A 25213-nucleotide genomic window follows, 5' to 3' on the forward strand; every position below is an offset into this window, starting at 1 on the left:
AAAAAAATGATTGAAACACATGCTTGAACGTCTATCAAATTTAGAGGAGATAGTGGATGTCATGGCAGTGTAAAACTAACACATGCATGTGCTAATCTAGGTGAAATATACAAGTTTTTAGGGTATGTTAGCGCGTGCCACACTTAGACAAGAAACCTCGCACTTCTACACTTCATTACACATTGGGCGAGCTACTAAACCTAAGGTTTGGTCAAAGGTAGGAGTACTAAGCATGACATGGATATTATTTTCATGCAAAAATAAGGACGTTGAACACAAGTTCAACATCCCATCGCCACGCCGCTATCTTTTTAGCCCTCACATGAGAACAAATCATAGAAATTTACTTAATTTTCATGATTTAAACAAGTGGACAGCGGATATAGGGTTTTAGGAGAGCAAAAAAATTGAAGTTTCTAAGGACCTAGTGCTTGGAGGCGTCAACCACATTGCAATTGGCCTTGGGAGCCTTAAGGTTTCGCCTAAGTTATAGTGGTATACCTTCCCCGGGTTGTCCAAGCGCTCCTATCCAAGTTCCAAGCTTTGTCCAAGCTCCGCTCCAAGCTCCAAGTCGCTGTCCAAGGTATTCCGGGCGTCGCCGCTGCTGACCAAGCTACTCCGGAGGGTGGATTTGCTGTCCAAAGCACTCCCGACAGCAATTTTCAGCGTTTGACAGCTCTCGGAAGCTGTATGGCTGCTGTCCAAGGCGATTTGAAGACTCCAAGTTGCTGTTTGGAGAAGTTCGAAGCTTTCTCTCGCTGTTGGCTGCTGTCCACACGTTTCAAACAGCAGATTTTGCTGTTCGAGAATCTCCCGGAGCTAATTTCGTCATCGAGAAGTCGCCGGAGTTGAAAGAGAAGGGAGGAGAAGCCTTCCTTTGCTGTTTGGAAGCTTCAAATGGCTTCCAATCCGCCTCGAGGTCGCCGGAGACGAAGAAGGAAGAGAGTAGAAGTGTTCTTCCGTAAGAAGTGTCGCACCGGCCCAAACTTAGAGGAAGTCGGAGGCTTTGGAGCGAAACTGGAGGCCGACAGCTTCAAAAGATGTGGCAAACGGGAAGAGACCGAGCCTTAGGAAGCTCGGCCGAAGGCCCAGGCGGGGTCGGTCGGGAGTTCCGCACGAGAGGAGGCACGAACGGGCTGGAAATCGCGCGAACGAGGGCTCTGGCGCGAATGGGAGCTTCGCCTGGTACTCCTGCTCCCGTTCTCTCTCGCTTGTTCTCTCTGTGTGTGTCGGGACGGAAGAAAGAAAGCCAAGGGGGAGCCGAATGCCGCTCCCCACTCCCTCTCCCGCTCTTGTTTCGCTCTGGCTTCGGACGGACAGCCCAAGGGACCGCCCAAATGAGCCTATGAGGCTCTCTCGTTACTTGAAACGAGGAGAATGTACTTGAGTACATTGAACCCAAATTTGGGTGAGATTTGAGAGAAAATCTCAGCCCTAGGTTCAAAATTCTGATTTGGGGAGTTGGTTGAGCCCAAATCAATCAATTGGGGCTGAAATTGGTTCCGAATTGGGCTCGACCCGAATCGATTTGAGTCGATTTGGGTCCGATTTTGTTCGATTGAGTCAATTTTGCGAAATTGAACTCAGATCGACTCTGAAATGTGTCAAACTGCGTCGAATTGGGCTCGACGGCGCTCGACGAGGTTCGATTGGGTTTGATTTGATTTGATTTAATTTTAATTAAATTAAATTGGGTTCAATTTAATTAAAACGAGGCTTAATTTGAGTCAATTTAACATCGACAACGATCAATTGAGTTGATCGAGCGCAATCGAGTCTAGTCGGGCTCGATCGGGGTCGAATCGATGCGAAAATATTCGTCAACACACACCCCCCTGCTCCCACACCAAGTAATATGGCGATGTCATTTGCTTGCCTTCCCAGCATTCTAACCTACAGATGCTCGACAGTTGTAAAACTATCTTTCAATTCTTAGTTGATTTCATTTAACATTCTTTTACTTTTTTGCAGGATCAATTTGACACAGTAGATCTCTCTGATAATGAGATCGTTAAGCTTGAAAACTTCCCTTATTTAAGTCGGCTTGGTACCTTGTTAATTAATAATAACAGAATTACCCGTATTAATCCTGAAATTGGAGGTAAGGTATTTGGGAAACTTGTCCAGATTTTCGTACTTAGATTTAATGCTCTTCAGATTATGCCGCTTATATTGATATCTTCAATCTACAGAATTCTTGCCAAAGCTACACACTTTGATCCTTACGAATAACCGACTTGTCAATCTGGTGGAGATTGACCCCCTAGCATCTCTTCCAAAGCTGCAAACTCTTAGTTTACTGGACAATAACATCACAAAGAAACCAAATTATCGGCTATATGTGATCTTCAAACTGAAGAAGCTAAGGCTGCTAGATTTCAGGAAAGTTAAACAAAAGGTATGCTTTTTTGTAGCATCAATATTTTTTTTTTGTTCACCAGTGCGTCACTAGCTTTCTGCTATTTAACTTTTGAGCACTCATATATTGCCTTGTGATAACACGTGAAGTGAAACATTTTTTGCATCAAGAAAGATAGAGGTAGACCTAAAAAGACATGGTTAAAAAATATTAGAAATGATATATCTTTATTAGATTTAAATGAGAATTTGACTTTTAGCAGAACACAATGGCGAAAAAGGATTTATGTAGCCGACCCTACGTAGTGGGACAAAGGCTTGATGTTGTTGTTGGTATTTTATACAATCACCTTATGCCCATGGGTTTTTGATAGCACTTCTATACCAACCCCTACTTTCTGGTAATATAGTTTCAGGTAAAGTTATCGGGTATTCTGTTTCTCGGAAATTTTCATGCTAGTATACTATATGGAACTATGATCCTTGACATTGAACTCTGATTATCGTTAATTAACTATCAACCATGCAATCACTAACAAAAACGTAGCATGATAAAATAATCAACATATATGGTAGCCTATAGGAGTTGCATGAGGGTGGGTAAATCCCAATATCCGACCTTACATGACTAGAATTAATATAATATTTTTTTGGACATGTTGCATAACTGTTGTTTTAACTTGAAGTCACCTTAACGCAGTTTTTCCAGACCATATAATTTGTTCTCTTCAAACTATATTATTTAACATTAATTAATATTTATTTATTTTGAGCAAATTATCCTTTTTAAACCAATTTGATCTAAATGGTCGATTAAATCTTAGATCATCCATTAATTTTTTTTCTAATTAGCTGTTTCTCTTCTTAATAGTTCCACTCAGCTAACCAAATGATTCTTTCTGTCCTTATAAGTACAACCAATTTCAGTCAATGTACTTGAAGAGCATCAACATGCAACTGTAATTTCTAATATTTTTAAACAAAGGGGCCTTGTATCCATGACCCATAGAAGCGGTAGCCTTCTCAAAGACAAATTTTATGCATAGGAGAATTGAGTATTTATGGGAGACATTTATTTGTCATGCCACGTGTCTTTACTGGAAAAAGAAGCCTTTATTTAAAGTGTTCATTATGCTCCCTTTGAACTCTTCATCGCTGTGGAAGCTTTTCTTTTTGCCTTCAAAAGATTCTACAGGATCCACTTTATTACTATAACCTTCTTGAATTGAGATCTACTTAATTGATGCACCAGGAATATCTTGACTATAATCATAATCACTCAAAATAACACCCTCTTTTTCATAACTACCATCATATGGATCTTCCTTCATTTTCCCTCAATTTTCCTTTGATTTTGTTGTATTTTCTTGCAATGACCTTCCAAAGAAACTTTCTTACAAGCAATAGCATTGCCTTCTGTTTTAGTAAGGTGTCATTCCTCCGTTAAACAGTGAATGATTAAAGCCAAAAATTAAAACCTCTCTTGTTGAGCTTTACAGGACTTTATTTATTTATTTATACATTCTCTTGATATGCTATGTGAAATTAGTTGCTCTTGATCGCTTTGATGACAGGAAAGGATTGAAGCTGAAGGGTTGTATGCTTCTGAGGAAGCAGAAGAGGAGGCCAAAAAGATACCTGCTAAGAAATTTACTCCAGTTGAGGCTACCAATTCTGCTGATTCTTCGAAGGAAGAACAAATTCCTAAAGTAGTTGCCCCTACGCAAGAGCAAATTATAGCCATAAAGGTAACTTGTAGAGTAAAAGGTATCTTGAATCAAACTTTTTGGCATCGTTGGATGCTTTACAAAATCGTATAGATGGATATTTTAAATCCGATATGCACTATGCTTTTCCTGTTGTTGAACCTTCATTCTGCAAGCTTTCTTTTTCCGTTAGCAGGCTTCTACAAGTATATTTTATTATAGTTTGAACTATTGATGATCTTCAGGCCATTGTTGTCTTAGACAATCCCATTGCTTCACTCAAATTTTTATGCAAGGACAGTGTTTATCGCCTTATAGCAGTTTTTAGTTCTTATAATTGCATTTTGATTGGCATCATCGTGTTAACTGATATCATCCTCTGCCTTGTCTGATCCATTGCTCAAAATTTCCATCAATTCAGAGCATCCCGTGTCTTGTACGGTTGTGGTTTAATACTACTTGTTTTCTTCTCGCTGATTACTCTTAACTACAACAACTACAACAACAACAACATTAAGCCTTTGTCCCACTACGTGGGGTTGGCTACATGAATTCTTTTTCGCCATTGTGTCCGGTTAAAAGTCAGAGTCTCATTTAAATCTAATAAAGAAAGATCATTTCTAATATTTTAACCAAGTATTTTTAAGTCTACCTCTACCTTTCTTAACATAAGTCAAATATAATACCTAACTTTCCTAACCGGGTCATGGGAAGGCCTCCGTTTAATGTGACCAAACCATCTAATGCGACTCTCTCTTATCTTATCTTCCACTAGAGCTACTTCGACCTTTTCACACATATGCTCATTTCGTATCCTATCTCTAAGGGTCAAGCCTCTCATCCACCTAAGCATCCTCATCTCTGTAACACTTAACTTAGTATTATGCTTCTCTTTTAATGGCCAACATTCGACACCATAAAGCATTGCAGGTCTTGCCACCATCTTATAGGATTTTCCTTAAGTTTGAGGGGGATTTTTCTATCGCACAATAAGCCCGATGCATTCCTCCACTTCAACCATCCAACTTGAATTATGCTGATAATATCCCCATCAATTTCACCATCACTCTGAACAATAGATCCAAGATATCTAAAATGTGTACTCTTATTAATGTCTTGATCGCCCAAAGTCACAATCCCCTCACTAGGTCTATTGCTCCTAAAATTACACTCAATATATTCAGTTTTAGATCTACTCAAGCGAAAACATTTAGACTCCCAAGTTGACCTCCATAATTCAAGTTTACCTTCAACTCCCTCTCTAGTCTTATCAACAAGAAGAAAACTTCATGTGTCTTATCATTCATGTGTTCGTGAATGTTCCATATTTTTATTCTGGGCCCACTCAGCGTTAGTGTGTACTCATGAGCTTGCCATACTATCTTGTGATGTCTGATCATAATGTGCTCGATCTAGTTCGAGCTCGAGCTCATGAGCTCGATAAACTCGGCCCGCTAGCTCGATAAGCTCGGCTCGTAAGTCCATAAACAAGTCGAGCTTAAGCCGGCTCGGTTCACTAACACCCCTAATATAACCTTATGCCTTCTTCTTCTTCCTAATTCTTTAAAATTAGTTTTATTAGCTTGTTTAAGAAGCACTTTTTTTTTTCATTTGTTGTATATCTAAGACATGGAAGTCGATTCAATCTGCTTTATCTTCAATATATGTCATTCTAACTTGTTTTCTAATATAATAATTATTTTATTTATTCTTTCTAGTTTTATCATACAATTATTTTAATCTTTTAATTTTTGTTATATTCAACCTAAATTCAAATCTGAAGTGGTCGTGCACAGGCATGCAAATTGAGTATAAAACATGACAGTAGTTCATTCTGTATTTTCTAGATCAAATCTGTATCCTCTAAATTTTCCCAAAGCATTTACCTTTAAAACCCTGTAATCATGATTTTGCTGCACCATTTGAGCGGTCTAGGAATTTTAAAAAAAAATCTCTTATCCTTAATTTTTCTTTAACCTTCTTAGGCTCAATTGAAATCTGTAGTAAGATATTGATGTGATTCTGCTCTGAATAATATTGGATCCAACAATTTTCCAAAGTAATACATCAACATTTTTCTAGTTATATTTTCTGCCACTACTACGCTAATAGTGATATTTCCTCATTATTTGCAGGCTGCTATTATTAATTCTCAAACCCTTGAAGAAGTGGCAAGGCTGGAGCAGGTGCCTGCAGCAACAGCTTCACATTTTCATTTTGTTATTGTTTAATCCTCGTTTCCTATTATAAATTTTTTACGTGACTTATCTTAATTTCATGACAGGCTTTGAGATCTGGACAAATTCCTGCAGAATTTCAGATTATGGGAGATGATAATGGGTTAAACGCTGGTGAAAACAAAGACGACAAAATGGAGACTGATGGTGACAATGAGACCATTGATGCTCCAAACAAAGAAGAGGATGAAAACTCAACCCCTATTGAACAGGTTAAATACTACATATAATGCAAATATAATTTCCTTATAGCTTGTGATTATGCGTATTTAAATACATAACAATGTTTCCATTGGTGTCACCGACCACACCATCCTCAGTCGTACCAACCTCCTATTAGGCCGGCCCAAGGAAGGGAGTGGGAAGGGGCTGGCTGCTCCTATGGGGCCCACATCTTGATTAATAATTGCTTTGGAGGGAAATATTTGAATGAGGGGCTCTTTAGGGATTTTGTTTTTCTCTTTTGACTTTAATTTATTGCTAATGCTAGAATTAGGGTTTCATCTTGAGTTTGAAATCAAATTTGAGATCTAGGATTTGTTCCTTTGGGCTCTAGGCTTGGCTAGAGATTTGGAGAGTTGTTTCTTCCTCTTGAATTGAAGAAACTTGTATCGTTTATTGTTTTCCTCGTTCGTGGATTGAATAGAAAAAGTTTGCTTGTGTTTTTTCTCTCCAATTTCCTGAAAATTCTGCATCGTAGTGCTGATTTCTATCTGAAATCAGCAGTTTTCTCGCTGTTTTTCACCCATTATTGTTAGGTTTGCTTGCAAACTCAAGTAATTCCTATCACCTCCCTCCTTCCACGACCACCGACAAGTGCAATAACTCCACCGCCCGGATCAAGAGTCAAAGGTTTCGTTTGAGACGACTTTCTTACTTTTTCTTAAATTAACTTTTTAGTACTAAAATGCTATTTTAAGAAGCTGTAAGAAAGCCATCCCAAATGAAATCAAAGTCCAGAGTTTAGTTGACAAAATCTAAAACTTATTTTTTTTTTGTTTTAAAACTTCATTACTTTCTATAATATATATAAATTATTATTATTTTTTATATTCTCATTAGCAATTAAAAAAAAATTCTGGTTTGAGTTTCTTATCAATAAAGCTTTTGATAGTTTTGGCATGCGGAAACTTTTATATGATGGATTTGGTTCAGGATTACAATTTACAAAACATTTAAATTTGTTTTAAGATAAATGCAACATTAATTATTCATGTGTTGCATTTATTTTTAAAACAAATTTTAAGATTTTAAAATTCATCTTAATCAATTTCTGATCAAAATATCTTAATACAAGATTTAGAATTCTAAATCCTTCTCAATATCTTCTGTTTACTAACCCAAAATTGAATGCCTGCAGGATTAAGACTGGCAATGAGCCATGCGTGAGGACAGTTTTTATGCGAGAGATTTTGGTGTAAGAGTTTACCTGCTTGCTTTGCAGCATTAGCTATGGCCTTGGCTGTTTATTCTTTAGCAGTGCTACTGTGGTGATACGATCCTTTCAGTTTTAAGACATTGTGTAAGCTAGTAAAATTTCACTGTGCTCCTACTTGCTAGGTTTTTAATTGGTAGAAATCCTGTACAAATTTTTAATTTTGCCTCACAGGACGTTTGTTCTTAAATATATATTAGTTAGAGAAAATGATGATCATGTGGGCCTCGTTGAGACGGATTAATTTTGACTTTTATGTTTCAAACTGGCTAAGTTATTTTTGAGTTGCTGTTTGTATGTGACATTTATGTAGAACTGTTTTTTTCTTCGGAACATCATTTTTGTACCATTTTCAGAAGCTTTTTAATATTAGCTTCTATGTTAGAAATCTCCATTCTCTCAAATAAAAATTTTAAAATTACCTTTTACAAAAGGCATCGGGTAGCCAAACAAAATCTTAGACTTCATTTGGGATGCCTTTTTTACTGTTTTTTTAAATGATTTTTTAGCATAAAAATTAAAATTTTTTACTAAAAAGATGCTTTAAAAAACAGTAAAAAAACCGTATGGAAAGAAACCTTAGTCTTTTTAGATTTCAGCATTGTTATAATTATATAGTGGTGATTTTATTAATCGTTATTTTTTATTTATTTCTATGCAGTGCTTTAGGAGAAGTTAAATTTAATTTTTATAAATTATTTAATACAATTTCTATTCATATAATTTTGATTTTTGGGTTCTACCTTCTCCTTATGTTTAAAACATAAATATTTCAAAATTTTTCCGTCAATTTCAAAATTCTATACTTATTTTATAATTAAATTGTGACTAACCATTACTAATTTTTTTAGAATAAAATGACATTGTGCCAAGGAAAAAGGAATTTCTTAAAAATTAGAATAAGTGATAAAATCTCATCTGGATGTGGAATTATTTTCTAATGGATTGACAGAAGTGTAATGTGGGAAAATAAATTTATAATCATTCTAAGCTTTTTAATCTATTTTAATTTTATCTTATTTGATTTACATTACTATTATGAGTTTTTTCTCCTTTATTTTTTAGCTTAATATAGTTTATATTTAATGACATTTAAAAAATGTTTATAACTTAATTTATAGGAAATATTCTAAAATAGAAATAAAAAAATTCTAATAAAATGAACATAAGTGAAAAAAAGCAACAAAATAGAAAGTTTTCCTTAATTCTAAAATAGAATTTAAATTGAATTAAAACGTTAAAAAAAAAAACTTTTTTTTTCATAGAAAAAAAATAGACAAAAGGGAAAAGATGATTCGTCGTATTTTTAGTTATTTCACCACAAAAAAACAGAAAATGTATTTTTAATTATGTAAGAAAATATAATTTAATCTTCAATAATAAAATAATAAATTTATTAGCAAAAAAGCATGTTTTTAGAAGATAGAAATGATTTGTAATTTGATACGAATGATTTACCAAGGAAGTTTTAATTTATTGACCGAAGCTCCGCTTTCTATGATTCGTTCATGCCGCATCTATATATACATATTATATAAACGAAATGTTCTGCATATTTTAATAGATATTTATTCTATAAAATTGATCAAGAGCCTGTTCCAAATATAATCATAATTTTATTTTGTTATCATTTTTCTGTTTATTTCTCATTATTTCTTAAAAAACTACCTTTTGCAATCATATAATTAAATAAATTTTCACGTAGCAATTACACCACCATCTACAACCATCTCAAACAAGCAAAATTATTAAGAGTTATAGAGAATCAAAAGGGCATAAACGGTTAAAAATAATTCGGAAACCAAATCAAAATTTAAATTTAATTCCAATTTATACATCGAACAGGAAAGATAAATAAACATTCAGTTCTCCTGCCAAGCAACTAAATAGCAAGCTAAGCTCTTACATCCCAGCTCTTTGTTCTTCAGAAATAGAAAGATAATGAAATTCTCTCAAAAATCTTCACGCAAAAGTTTTTCGGTCCCCCGCATTCAAATAAAGCAGTTTTCATGTAAAAACATGGGAGGGAGACATTGACAAGGAACAGGAAGAGAGATCTCAAACCTCATCATGCTCATTACATGTACGGAGGAGGTGGCGGCGGCGGCGGCATCCAAGGCGGCAATGGCATTCGCTGATGATAACCATTTTCCGAATGATTCTGAGTAATTCTGTCACCGGAAGCGCCACCTCGCTGAAGAAAACTCCCAGATTGAGGAGGTTGGTTAGGGTTGAAGGGACTCCACCACTGAGATTCACCTTCCAGAGGGATCCATGGAAGAGGTGTGAAGGTTTCTCTACCCCAGCCATAGTAGCGATCAAAATGCCTATCTGAATCTTGGTGGCTTCTGGTTGTGGAGTTGGAAACAGAAACTCCGTATAATCCACTTATATCGGCCGATGATGGGGCCGATACGAGAGCTACACCCCTTGACCTCGGCCTCCTTACAGGTGCAGCAAAAGGAGCAGCCCGGTTAGACGATGAAGAAACCGCTTGCCCGTGGCTTCTAGCATGGGCCCTGACCTCCCCTATGATCGGCGGCCCCATTGATGAAGCTACTAGATTACTTCCATTTCGGGGTGCAATGGACCTGCAGAAAAGACATTAGAAGCAGAATTGCATCAGATGATCAGCGTATTAGAAGCAGAATTACAACAACAACAACAACATCAAGCTTTTATCCCACTACGTGGGGTCGGCTACATGAATCTTTTTTTTCCATTGTGTCCTATTAAAAGTCAAATTCTCGTTTAAATCTAATAGAGAAAGATCATGTCTAATATTTTCTAACCAAGTCTTTTTAGGTTTGCCTCTGTCTTTCTTAACATATGTCAAATCCAATACCTCTACTTTCCTAACCAGATCATCGGAAGGCTGCCGTTTTATGTGACCAAATCATCTAAGGTGACTCTCTCTAATCTTATCTTCTATTGGAGCTACTCCAACCTTTTCACGTATATGCTCATTTCGTATTCTATCTCTACGGGTAAAACCACTCATCCACCTCCTCATCTCTGCCACACTTGACTTAGTATTATGCTTCTCTTTTAATGGCCAATATTCTACACCAAAAGAATTGCAGGCCTCACCACCATTTTATAGAATTTTCCCTTAAGTTTGAGATGTATTTTTTATTACACAACAAGTCCGATGTATTCTTCCACTTCAACCATCCAACATGAATTCTGTTAATAATATTCCCATCTGAACAATAAATCCAAAAGATCTAAAACGTGTACTCTTATTAATGATCCGCATATACTCTACAAAAAAAAAAAACAAATATTGGGATAAGGGAAGGAAACTTACCCATGTAGAAGGGGATGTGCTTGTACAAAAGATCCTAACCTCTGCTGATTACTTGTATCATTCCTAGAAAACCTGATACCATAAAGAGACGTAGAATGATCAGAATTTCCAACCAAAGACATGGAAGGTGAGGGCGATTGCTGTGGCCAATTGGAGTTTTGTGCCTCAGTTGAAGAGAAATTGTGGAGGTTAAGCATTTCAACTGACGATTGTACGCCCAGATTTGTCCGATGGAATGGAGAATTCTCTGAAACAGAGACAGAAGTACTTGAATGTGCAACGTTCATGGCATGATGAAGAGCTAAGTAAGGACAAGCATGCGAGCTTGTAGAAGAGCTTGAGAGATCTGAAAATGTACTGCTGCCCGAAGTGTCGTGATCTTTGGTAGAGAAGAAGAGGAGACAAAAAGAAGAAACAATCATAAAATGAAATATACAACAATTAGCTAAAATTATAGAACTAAGAAAGATTAATAACTTACATGAATTTGGCTGGGAGTCTCCTTCCCTGCCACAAAAAAAGGCATAAATAAACTGTCCCATTTAACAAAATGGTCGCAATTAAGTAAATAAGAAATTTAACTTCTGAAAGTAAATAATTGCATTGACTCTGTTGGTAGCAAGAAATACAAATATTCATACTTCCATCAAATGTTGACTCTTCAACTTTTACTTCTTAGTTATTTTATCATTCAAATCATGCACCTAACTTCTATTATTACCATATATCACTTTATTGAATGCTCTATAAAGTCCATTATCTTAATTATTTCTATAAAGTTCATTTTCCTATCATTTAGTCAGATTAACAATTTAGCATTCATATTATCATTTTCATAACAAGATTAAAACCGACTTCTAATTCATTAGGTTGAAAATGAGCTCTTTCAAAACTTCAATTTTTTCTCTAACTTGATTCATATTTTCCTAACACAACTAATTGTTTTTTCAATTTTCTAAATTGCATCCCTTTGTTGAACAATTAAATAAAATTACTTTTGAGCCTCAGTTCTAGTTCAGATTGTGACACAACTTTAAGCTCTAATATCAAATATCATGTAAGATATCAAAGGATCTAAAGTTTCTGATGAAAATCAAACTTGGATACAAAAAACATGTAATAAGCACCCAAAATTCACAAGCCAGGCTACTATTCAAAAACAATTATTGACTAATTTGATAAAAAGAAAAAAAAAATGATGGTGATCAATTTTCGCAAGAAACACAATGGTCTTCTAGTAGAAATTAAGTATAAGAATAAGAATAAAAAAATCCATAGACTTGATTGGAACTCCAACACTTATTTAAACGAAAATTGGCACAAATCCAACTATACAAAATGAATTTTTAAAACAAATGAAAGATTAGAATGAAAAAGTGGAGAAGGAGAAGGCTGTGTGCGATGTTCTGCTTGTTGGGATAATGGAGACAAACTCTTGAGTTTCTTCAAGTTTCTCATTTAGATACACTGAACATAAAATGTAAAGAAATTGTACATTCAACCAAAAAAATTACTCAACCACTAATTAATTGTGTGTGTGCTTCAAACCCCTGTAGATAACTACAAAAACAACTGAAAATTGGCTTGAACCTACCGCAACTGAATCACAGAAGTGCCACCAAAGCTGAAGAAGTTGTGCAATAGAATCAGCCACATTTTCGGGAAATAGGCGATCTCATAGTAGCTACTAAACTAGGAGAACAAAGGAATCACATACAAAAATCGCAAGATGTAGAAGATCACAAAATAAAAACTTCTGAAAATAGCACATAAGCCAAAAATCCTTCAACATAAAAAGAGTAATCAATTACCTGTAAGGTTGAAATTCACAATGCAAAGAAAAATTGCAGGTAACTGTGGATGAACAATAGGGTGTCAATCTGATAGAAAACACTTGTAGATCTCAAGTATTTCCTATCAATCTTCGTAAAAACAGTGAGTCTTCCAAAATCTAATGAAAACAGGGAAAATAGTAGATTTTATTGCAAGACATCAACTAACGGAAGAAAAACAAACAAGATACAATTGATCCTCAATTCGAGAGGATCAATCTCTCCCAAATCTCTAGACGCCGCTAGAGTCCAAAAGAAACCTAAATCTAAGAGATCTCAAATTTCAGCCAAATCAAGATGCCCTAACCCTAGGAAAACAAAGTTTTAAATGCATACAAATCAAAAGGAAATCCCTAAATAGTCCCTACATTCAAATTTCACTCCCAAATCCCTTAAAAATTCTTCCTAAAAAGCTCCATCAGCTCCTGCGGCGCATGCGGCAACAATAGGAGGCGGAGGCATTCCGCCTCATTCTCGTCTGGGCTGGTCCAGCGTGGACCGGCTCGACCGGTCCAATGGACTGGTCTAACACAATCATAGATAGCGCCAAAAAGTTATAGAACACGTGACAGTTGAGTGTAGTCATTGTTGAAAATAAAAGGATCAACTATAGATAGCACTTGGAAGTCACAAAACAAAGGAATCTAAAAATAAGGGACGCGTAGATAGCGTCAAATTGGGCTGGAGAAGAAATACAAAATCGCAAAAATCTATTATCCATTGAAGTGCAAAAGAACAAATAAAGGCATGAGTAATCACATCAGAACATGGAAACCTACGGCCTTTTAGCAAGGAGTGCCAACCTCGGCCAAAACCTCAAGTAACAACTTCAATGTAACCAAATTTTGGGCTAGTTTTAAGAAAATCCAATTTAAGGTAAAAAAAGAACTGTGTTTAATTTATCTGAAATCCCTCCATTTTCCGTTCTCAGCCACCATTACATGAAAGTTGCACATCATCCCGCTATAAAACTTTGCCATATCCACAAATGAATGAGGTTAGTGAATCACGTTCAATAATAGTATAACATGCATGTAGAACTCCACTGGCCACAACTCTCGCTATCTTCTTCACCAATGGTCTCTCCTACTCCACATCAACATATTTTGCAAGATAAGGATTTTGATTGCTCAAATCAAAACTAATGAGGATTGTAACCAACAACCAAGAAACAATGACATCCCATACCTCAAACTAACACTAGCTCATCTGCTAAGAATTAGTAGTAGAGCGATATCTTAATTACTAGAACCTCTGAACGTTCAATCTCTCTCTTTTAGAGAGAGAGAGAGAGAGTAAGAGAGGAGCAATAAAGCATGGTTACACATTATTAAATGTAATTTTATCTTGAAATATACTCTTAATATTTTCACCATTTTATTCTAGTTTAATCAAGCTAAGAAGATCTCTATGCAATGTGACCTTTTTCTAAATGAATTACAATAAAGTGAAATACAGCCCTAACCTCTTGTCTGTACTAAATATAAAGTAGATTTTGTGAATGTTAATGAGGTAAACTAGTTAAGGTCAGGTCTTTGTATGCATAGCTGCTCACAGTTTGCAGATAACTAATTCATGCACGTGTAGAATTCCGTTCCCATCCAAAACATCTAAAACCAATCACTGATTTCCCAAGTTTATTTCCTTCCTTTGGATTATATTTGCGTCTATTTATCAGCGTGAAATGATAATATAACAGTTGGAAAACTGCTTTACATTAGATGTAAAGATCAAGAAATCATTTTTCATCTCTGCAAAAGTAGAATTCAAGGTTCCTTGCCACGTGTCATCTCGTGTGCAATAGCATGAAAAGTGATAACAATCAATTTGTGATTAAGATGTGCAGTAACAGAAACTTCCAACGCAGGCAAAAGGAACTTACTCTAACAATGCTGTTAGTCTGGTAAACCCGCGGAAAGGACACCACTGAAATCCAAATGGCTGCAACAGAAAATAACACAATTACGGCCATGAACCATCTAACACTTTCAAAAAATACTTGTAAATAATCAAAATTATAAGAATACTATAAATTATACAATAAATATCATATTAATAGTGAAAAATATATATAAAGGGAAGAAGACCACACAACCAACTTGATGCATGCGCCACTAACACAAGCTATTATTCTGTGCAGACACCGGACGGTTCTCACGTCCGGTTACGTGCTCGGTACAGAGCAGAACCGAGCGCGGTATATTTTGGGGTGACGTGGTGCATTTTTATTAGTCTTCTGACGCCGTCCGGACTCCGCACAGAATAATAAATCCACTAACACATGGCTTTGATACCATCAAAGCTCTATACTTCCGACAGTTAGAATTAATGCTTAATGCTATGCCATCCATAACTGATGGACCTCGATATATTAATATTAATAAGTATGACACGAAACAAGAAAAGCATTAATATTACTGCATGCTAGATATAAGTATGCACTAAAATAATATAACCTTAAAATTTCATCAAAACTGCATCAATCACCATCTCTTAGATAAGTATTAAAAAAAAGTATAAAGCACTTGGAAACACAATATTGTGAAATACCATAATTCAGTAAAATAGACAAGAAAAAATGAGCATACAGCAGCTGATACACATGTAATCAAAACGCAATATGCAACAGAATTTGTTAATATGCACATTGAACAGTCATTAATCAAGTATACCTCCAAAATAAACTTTAAGGTCCAATATTAGTTGGCTTTAGCATTTAGAAACTTGTTTTTGCTTCCTAGGCAGCGCCTGGTTAGCAAAGGGCCCTCATGGTTACGTATGATTCAGCTTGCTAAACAATGAACTAGCATTTCTGCAGCTCTAATAGAAAATTGCAACTAAACTTTCAGCATACCAAAGTTCCGTGATAGGATCTGACAAACATCTAAATTTTATTCACAAAGGATATAGACAGAATATCATTTTCTTGCACTAAACTTTGAGCGCATCATTCCTCGTCTTAAGAAAGATGATGTAAGAAAGAAGAAAAGTAGAAAATTTACTTTAAATTTTATTGCTCAATTTCTTCAAAAGTTTTATAATGGAAATAAATTAAAACTATTTATAACAAAAAGGAAAAAGTCCCAAGAAGGGCCAAAGTTTATAAAAGAAAAAGGCGGCACATGAATTGCAATCTAAGTGTCATTAGAGGATCGGTCTAATGGTTAAAGCCCTTAATCCATGTGCCCAAGGATTCCTACCATAATTGGTTGAGTTGTGAGTCCCATGTTCATTTAACATTCCTCCTCAAACTTAATGGTATAAATATATCATTCCAAGTTTGCTAACAATGTTTTTGAATGTTTGGTTTGCATAGACCGTTAGTAAGAATGTATGCAAGTTGATTCCCTTTTGACATATATGAAGTGAAAATCAATCAAAGTTTTAGCCTCTCTTTTATAAAATGTCCATCCAACTCCGCATGCTTGATACAATCATGTTGTATTGAAATATGAGCAATGTTGATATCAAATTTATTATCACAATATATCGTCATTAGCCTTTTCTATTTAATTTTTAAAACTTTCAAAATAATTTTGATCCACAGAAGTCTGCAAATTCTTTAGGCAATAGCTCTAAATTCATATTAGTTGCTAGATCTTTAAAAAATAGGCTGTTTCTTACTTCATTTCATGAGATTTTTCGCCAAAAATATATGGTATCCCATCATGAATCTTCTGCTACTAACAATCATGTATAGTCTGCATTAGTATACCCTTTAGTTTATGAAATACTAGCTTTCTACAGAGAATTACTTTAGCAGAAATTAATTTAGGATATATAAGGATTCTATAAATAGCTTGAAGATGAGACTATTTCGATTTGAGCATGAATTGACTGATGAGACCCACTGTAAATGCGACGCCTGGACGAGCGTGAGAGATTATTTATTTATTTTTTAACTAATTTTTTATATTGTCCCATATTTACCTCTTTTCCTTTTTTATTTGTGCCCAATTTTTTGACCTAATTCAGTTGGGGATTCATATTAGAAAGGAATATTCTTTGTTCTGATTGAGAGAATTTATTCCAAATAAGTATTTGAATTTGTCAAACTCTTTGATCTCAAACTCTTCAGCAAGTTTTTTTCCTAAGAGATGCATTTTCTCTATTGTTAACATGTGTGATAAATATATCGTCAACATATGTGAATGAGGATTGAGATTTTATCATCAATGTAGTGTTTTATGAAGAATGTATCATTTGCTTGGCTTTGCTTATATCCAACTTAATTCATGGCTTTTGTGAATCTGCAGAGAACATTTAAGAACATATAGAGCTTTTTTTTTTTTTTATTTGCACACATTGAAAGAACTATCAAATCCAAGTAGTAGATAGGCTTCTTCGACATTTCATGCTAGAAAATAGTATTTACATCATACTGTTGATAGACCATCCACAATTGGCTACAAGAGAAACTAAATGCATATCATTTTTGAAATAAGAGCTAAAGTTTCTTGGTAGTCAATATCATAGAATTGCGCATATAATTTAACTGCCAATCTCACTTTGTATCATTTAGACTTCTATTTGCTCCACATTCTATAGAAAAAAATTATGTGCATCATACCATTTTCTTTCATTTTCGTAGTTCAATTATCTCCCAAGTGCGATTTTTTAAGTGCATTGATATCTTCTCTTATGGAATCCTTCCATGCTTATTTACAAGTGCCTCACAAAAAGTTCATGGTATTATAACAGAATTAGAGCTGATATTTATAAGGAATGCTTTACTAGTAAAAGAAATTTAAAAAAAAAAGTGCACTGAGAGATAGGATACAAATGAGAATGTATAGTAATGAGTTGATCATTATTACTCGATGACAATTTTGAGCCTTGAGCTTGCTAGAGGTTTTGATTGGGCTCATTCCTCTTGTATAAACTTGACAAGGTTACAGACAGAGTGAAGAAACATGCATATGATTCATGTAATAGTTATATTATGGTATCATCAACATGGGTCACTAGGTTTTTTCCCGAGTGATTTCCAACCTTTCACTCTCATTTTCCCAAAAGGTTACAGACGAAGTCAAGAAACATGCATAAGTATGAAAGGATGGTTTTTTTCTAATATTTTTCATGTATTTTGGATGTGTTTCGCTGTGGTTGCTATTGTTTTTGATGATGGGTCAATACAAATACCAAAAAGACCTATTTACACTATTCTCAAAGTTATGCATTTAACAATTAAACCCAGGGGATGCATTTGAGCTTCTCTCAACAAACTGATGGGGATCTCAGCTTTAACTTGTCAGGGCATTGGACCAAGATTTAAATTTAGGTAAATAGAAGGGTATCCAATTCAGACTATTCTGTAAAACGCATTTACATTATATGTTTCTGTCAGATGGTCTAAAAATCAACAATGGATCTCATCAACTTCGACTTTGGTCCCATATGGCACCATGATCCAATTAATACATGACAGTCACTGTAAAAAGGATCAGTCCAACTTAATTCACTAAAAGCATATTTAAATCCAGGAGACAGAGACATGATATATTCGAAAGGAGAATCACTAACAATTGGAAAAAAATAGATCTATGACCCTTAATTTATAAACAAGCACAGAGATAAATGTTAAATATAACAGTATTTACATTTAAAATTTATTATATCATAGATGACAAATAAAAACTCTAAGCCAACGCCAAAGTTTAATGATCATGTACAATATTAGAAAATCTATAGAGAAAAAATTATAAAGCGATCAAATTAAGGTTGGTTTAGAATATCGCTGAATTAGAGTCCAAGTCTAAAATGTGCCAGATAGAAATATGAGCATCTACACAACCAAGTTCAATGCTAATTGATAAAAAGTTTTTAGATCGATGATAGTCTACTTGTAGTCCAAATCAAATAAGTAACATTGTGATATTTTTGGGAAAGAAATTTTACAGATCACACAGGACACTTACCAGTTCTGAATAACTTAAATCATAAATATTCTCAGTGATCCAGCCATCAAGATCAAAATCAGTTGACGAATGAAGTCCATTTGCATATAACCAAAGGCCTTTCTCAATTTTCCTACAGTTCGGGCACTGCATTGCTCCCTTGGCATTAAATGCTGACCCAATACAATCTGAACCAATAGTAAAGAAATGGTCACGTAAATAAAAAACTTAGGGAAAATAAACAGTAAATCAAGACAATGAAGGAAACTCAAAAAGATTAAATTATTTATCACCATCATATTTAGTCTTAGATGAATACTTAGAGTCAACTTTACAAATCTTCATGCTCCGTTCATTCCAATTGCGTTGTAAGAAGTATTAAACCTCTTTCATGCAAATATTTTTGTGCAACTTATGTTCATGTTACCCTCACCTATAGTTGTTCTTCCTAATACAATGAAATTAATTTTTTCAACCCATCTTATAGATGCATATTCACAAGAGAGACATTTTTAACCTATTTAATGCCACAGTTTCCCTGCATTGCCTTTTTTTCTATAATAATGTCAAGGACACAATAGCTTCTCCTATGATGTTGGATATATTTTCTTGATATATGGTCAAAATTAGGGTATTTCACAAGCAATACAAAAGATTTTTTCATGATAGACTACACTTTTTTTTCATAATATTCTGCTTTAATTTTAAGTGCATTCTCAAAAAGTTAACTTTCTGCTTGCTTGCCCCATAAGAAAAAGAACTCGAACTTACATTTATATTGTACTAATTTTTTGCACAGCTGACAACTCATCATGAACCTTCAAAATTTTTATTGTAGATATAGAATATATATGTCTTGTCAGATCATAATGAAAACTGACTATTCAATTGTAAAAAAGCAGGAAAGATTGACTCCATCAAAATTTATTCAAAGCATACAAATTTCACTCTATAATAAGATTGTATTACAGATACAAGAATGTTGTGCTCAATGAGTGTTCGATTTTTTTGCTAAATTTATATTTGAGTATTCGAACCTTCATTCATAGTGATAAAATTAATGGTGTCTTATTAAAATGTCGATTGTTCAGAGCCAAAAATATTAGCAACATTTTGGTAGACTTCAAATACATTTATAATGCTTTTCTTCAATGAATGATGTTTAACTATGTCTATTACAGTATTACTATATATCAATTGCACAAAAAGCGAGCTGCCATATATTCAATAAGATTTAAACATTGCATTGAATTAAAATATTTGAATGCCTGAAATGAAGAATTTCCATCTAATTCAAAATTCTCTTTTCTAAACAATGATATTATATGCAAGAAAAACATACGAGAGATTTACATTCAAGAATGCAACACCGCAATACAAGGTTTGGGTTCCTTTTTCAAATTTCTCCTTGATGCAAATAAATCAATAAAAGTACTGAATTACATCTTTTTAAGCCCTACTATTCTTCTTCACACACTCTTAAAAGCAAAGGAAAAAAAAAAAACACACTCAAATTCAACACAAAGATAAACATGAAATAGTAGTAGTGGAAGAATAAGAAAAACTAGCAAGCTCAGAAGATTAAAAAAAAAACTATATATATATATATATAACGTCCTTGTTCTACTAATCTTTCTACCTTTTTTTTTTCCAATGTTGTAACTTCTCACTAAAAAAGAAGCCTCAACTATAATAACCATACCAAACATAAATAGCACATTCCAAAGCACCTCATAATGAATATCTCTTATAAGCATGTCCAATACCATAAAAATAAATAAATATAATGTTGATGCAAGATGTAATCCTATCATGATGTAAAAAACACAATCCATAAATAAATAGTTACTCATAATACTAACCATTGTTGAACCATAATAACTTTAATAACTACTTTATTAAAAAAGGAAATAAATAAGGTAAGGTATTTTATCCATCCATAGGGAGAATGAAAGTGCAAAGGCATCAAGAATAAGCCCCGCATTTTTTCCATTTACAATGCTTAAGCATGCTTAAAATAAAATATAGAATAATGGAATGGAATTTTTTTTAAAAAATTCGTTAAAATTTGAGGATATGTTTTCTGAAAAAAAAAAAAAAAACATAAAAAAATACAAATACAAATGAAGACAGAAGACCATATATAATCCTATCTAGGCAATTCCCAATGTCCAATTAATATAAGCATATAAAGTACAACAAATTAGATGTAAAAACAAATAAGCAAGTAAATTAAATATTCAGCACCATCCTCCTTATCTTCCACAATTTAGGCATCCAGATCATTGCAAGTTCAAATGTTATAAATTTAGTATCAATAACGAATTCTACTTCAAAAAGCCATTATACTCAAACTATAAAGCATTTGCAACTTACATGCATTTCACTTTTCATCCAACATATGATTAAAAAAATTAATGCCAAATATTTGGCTGGGTGGCATTATCTTTGACATCCAAAGTAGAGTCTAAGGTTTGCATATTTGCCAAGAGAAAGATTAAAAAAAAAATTATGAAGAAAAATTAAATCAATTTCAGGGGAGATTCAAAAAGATAGAAAAAGAAATGTAAGACAAAAAACAAGAAAGAGATTCAATGTTTCAGTTGAGTTCATAATCATCCTTTTAGAATTTGTAATTACAATTTGTGTAGGTCTTGTACTCATTTTAACGTCCAACTGAGAGATTAACATCATCAAAAATAAAAGCCGCACTCTTTAATCCAACAAGGTTCTTACGGACACATAAGATCTTTTTTTCTCCACTACATCAAAATTTGCGTCCACCAAAAAAGGATTAAATATTTGTTTTCTTCTAATACTCCTTGCTCTCAAACCAAGTATTGTATCTCTCACACAAAACAAGGTATTATTCCGCTTGAGCTATACTGATTTCTCTCCTGATCTGAATATAAAATATGAATAAAAAAGGGAATTTACATACAAAGCACAAAATTTTTTATGTATTTGCATATCTAACAACTAAACATTTAAACTTACTTATATTATATGTCATTTTATTGTCTAAATCAAATCAAAGCAAATGCATGAAAAGGTGTGTTTTACTATAAATAAATTAGTATCGGTGGTATGTTTTACGTGATTTAAAGATTTAAGTCTTACATAAGTAAATATAAAAATTTAGATGTTGATAGATAAATATATCAAATTTTTATCGTATGTGTGTAAATCCCCCAAAAATATATTAGAACTTTATAAACAAATGATAAAAAAAAAACCATCATTAACATTATCCCAATTATTTGAAGTCACTTTTATGAATCCTCATTCTCCGTTTTTTTTTTTTAGTGTTTACTAAGGTTTCAAACAAATACTCTACAAATCACTTTAATGACTTCTATCCATATTACCATGGATCAACCCCATTTCATTTCTAATCCTTAGGTAATAACTATGTCAACTTCTCTAATGGTGCATTTTCTATCATTCGTTGTGTATGTTCAAATTACCTACGACTATTTGAAAAAATATTACCTAAAACAGATGTTTCTCCAACTCCATATAGAACTTTATCTTTCTATCAAAAAATAGCACATGAAATTTAAAAGAAAACACTCTATTGAGTTGAATATAATCCCTTTCTAGTGATAATGTTAAACCAAAGCCATAAAAGAACTAGGACGTCATCCATTAACACAAATCAAACCAACAAATACCAATCATGTGTAGGGGTGTCAATTCGGGTCAGCGGGTCGAGTTTGGGTCGAACCCGGAACTGACCCGGTACTGTTTGGGTCAACACGAACCCGACCCGTTTTAAAAAACGGGTCAGGTTTCTGGACCCGAACCCTACCCGATTCGGGTCCGGGTCAACCCGACCCGACACGAATGACCCGAAGTTGACCTAAAATTGCTAATTTTCAGGTCGAATCGGGTCAATATTCGATTTTCAGGTCAAAATCGGGTCAAAACGGATCAATCTCGGGTTTTCGGGTCAAATATGACTTTTTATATCACTTTCGGGTCAATTTCGGTTTACTGGGTCAACCCGAACCCGACCCGATTTTTAAAACGGGTTGATTTGTTCAACCCGAACCCCACCCGTTTCGGGCCCGGATTTTTCCGGGTCGGGTTCGTGTCGTGTTTCGGGACGTGTCAAAAATTGACCCCTAATCACGTGAAACAATAAATCATTCCTGGTGAATAAGTATCACTTATTTGTAACCAATTAGCATGAAAATAACTTTTCTATCATTGAAATAAAAAATGGTATTCCCGAACTAGTACACTATTATAAGAGTTTTATACTAGTATCAATAAATTACGCTATTGGAATATAAACCAACTTTTATATCAATTGTATACTAAAGATGTGACTAACATTGATTGATCATGTGAAACTAAATTAACAACAACAAACATGTGATGTTGGCCCAACTAAAACCACTATGCAATTCCCAATACCAAAAAAGTTGCTGAATGCATCAGTTTTGAATGTTTTTAAGAGACAAAAATAGCTTAATTAACAGTTTCTATCAATTTATTTAAAAAACCTTTGAGAAAAAATACATTTGTTCTGACCACTTGAAAAATTACATGCATTGAAAGAGTGCATACTAGTCACAACAATAAGAGACCTAAATTAGAGGTGCAATAAAAATCATCATCATCATTAGCCTTATTATAACTTATCAATCTCAAGTTCTATTAGTTCTTCTTGAGTGTTTTCAGAGGAGTAAAACCTATTTTACACAAATCGTTTTGAACAACTTCCATTCATGTACCTTAGGCTTACTCCTCCTTCTAATCCTATGATATTGACTTTTTTATTCACCTAATGAGTGCGTTTTTAACATTTATTATCATGTCCAAATCACATAAGTCTATTCTAAATTCTCTTATCTTCAATAGATGTCACTATAATAATTCATCTAATATAATCATTCATTAATTTAAACTTCCTAATTTTAATATAAATCTATCTTAATATTCTCAATTATGTCATGCCCAACTAGCAATGACTTTCTAATGGCCCATAAGACAATTTAACCTCAACAGAATCCCACGTTACATCGGATTACTAAATGGAAAAATTCATAAATAGAACCCTAAGAAGCCCTCATACACAGGATAATATCTTGATGTGTTATGCATCACAATTGGCTCCTTAGCACTGATGAACTAAAGAGAAAAATGGCATTTCTTCAGTTTTTCAGCCGGGTCTCACCAAAGTACCAACATGGTTCAGATACACAGAAAGGCAACCCTTTCTTTACATATGAGAGAAGCTTGACTTCAGCGAATTGCACAAACAGGTAAAAAGTCACAACCCCTAAATATTCCGTAGCCCTAAGAGATTATTCCCAAGGACAAGGCTTAATAGCTACCACGGAATTTCATCTTTACAAATAAATCTGAAAATAAAAGCACAGCGCTTGGCAAAGACCGCAGCTTTTAGGTAACCCTGCATTAAAATAAGCTTAGAAGAAAACTTAAGAGAGCAAAAAATTTCAACTTTGGCGTCCTTCAACTACATCGCATGCGGATTTCTAAACAGTATTTAATTGAAGAAAATATAACTTTCGGCACCTAAATGGAATTCATGGCCACATTGCAGCTTGGCTATTGATCTCTCCCCTCGATCGAGCACAAATTCGAGGCAGATCGAGCAAGAGGGCGAAACGCTCCCTTTGCGATCCTCTGAAAGATCTGGCTTTTCGAGATCCATGTACTCCACCTCGGAACCACTCCTAAATCCCGAAGCGTTTCGGCTTCTAATCTTTCGCCGAAGATCAGAGCCCCAGGGTTAATCTCGCTAGTCGCTAGGCGAATCTAGGAGACCGGTGAGGGAGAAGAGCGAAGAGTCAGAGATAAAGGGCTAGACACGGGAAACTCTGAGACAAGTCAGAACTGTAAATTGGTAGGAGCGATTCCTTCAGGCAAAGCCTCCTACTTTTTCCAGGTCAAATTGTTCTGAATAACTGTATTATAAATACATTATATACATATATACAAAAATATTCCTCTTTAGATTATCAGTCAAAGCTTAAAAAATACTAAAATATTACTATTTATAGTATTAGATGGTTCTTTGAAAGTATTATAATTTTTTATATTATAAAATTTTTGAAAATAAATTTCTCAATTCCATGTTCTTCTCACTGAATTGCTAACCAAATAATTTAATTAAAATTATGAACTTTACTTTTTGAAATATGAACATATCTATATGTTTATATGTCAATCATAGATAAAAATTATGATAAATTTTTAAAAATTTTCTTTTATATATATTGTATATTTTTGATACGGCATGCGAAAATTAACTTGATCGGGCACGAATCTTGAGGCAAAAATCAAGTTGGAAACTTCAAAAATTAAATCCGTTGTTCCTTAAAAAATTTTTGATGAAAAAAATTAAGATTATTTTTAAAAAAGCTAATATGTGCCCCTAACAAAAAAAAATTCAATTCCCATCGT

General features: G+C 34.1%; 2 protein-coding genes across 2 annotated transcripts in view; one reads left to right on the forward strand and one right to left on the reverse strand.

The window, feature by feature from the left end:
• LOC110111822 (U2 small nuclear ribonucleoprotein A') overlaps positions 1-8071 on the forward strand; it is a 17222-nt gene extending 9151 nt beyond the window's left edge. Inside the window, exons 5-8 of the mRNA XM_020843843.2 lie at positions 3933-4106; positions 6200-6250; positions 6349-6513; positions 7662-8071. Of these exons, the coding sequence (XP_020699502.1) occupies positions 3933-4106; positions 6200-6250; positions 6349-6513; positions 7662-7667 (396 nt within the window). The 3' untranslated portion in view covers positions 7668-8071. The remainder of the gene's footprint in view (positions 1-3932; positions 4107-6199; positions 6251-6348; positions 6514-7661) is intronic.
• Positions 8072-9519: 1448 nt separating this feature from the next.
• On the reverse strand, positions 9520-24701 carry LOC110111815 (E3 ubiquitin-protein ligase RFI2). The gene is made up of 6 exons (XM_020843833.2): positions 24323-24701; positions 18797-18963; positions 14761-14819; positions 11528-11553; positions 11047-11425; positions 9520-10327 (listed from the first exon to the last, which is right to left on the reverse strand). Exons 1-6 carry the CDS (start codon positions 24459-24461, stop codon positions 9814-9816), a joined length of 1284 nt encoding a protein of 427 aa, XP_020699492.2. The 5' UTR covers positions 24462-24701; the 3' UTR covers positions 9520-9813.
• Positions 24702-25213: the final 512 nt, after the last annotated feature.

This window comes from Dendrobium catenatum, unplaced genomic scaffold, assembly GCF_001605985.2.
Source record: "Dendrobium catenatum unplaced genomic scaffold, ASM160598v2 fragScaff_scaffold_621, whole genome shotgun sequence".
In the NCBI taxonomy this organism is placed as follows: domain Eukaryota; kingdom Viridiplantae; phylum Streptophyta; class Magnoliopsida; order Asparagales; family Orchidaceae; genus Dendrobium; species Dendrobium catenatum.

Bases quoted from the DNA above. Each gene is read 5' to 3' on its own strand.
- LOC110111815 (XM_020843833.2), bottom strand. From the start codon at position 24,461: ATGGATCTCGAAAAGCCAGATCTTTCAGAGGATCGCAAAGGGAGCGTT. The intron at 14,820-18,796 runs GTAAGTGTCCTG...TTTCTGTTGCAG, and splicing joins ATTTAAGTTATTCAGAACTG to CCATTTGGATTTCAGTGGTG. The intron at 11,554-14,760 runs GTAAGTTCCTTT...TTTTTGTGGCAG, and splicing joins AGACTAACAGCATTGTTAGA to GGAAGGAGACTCCCAGCCAA.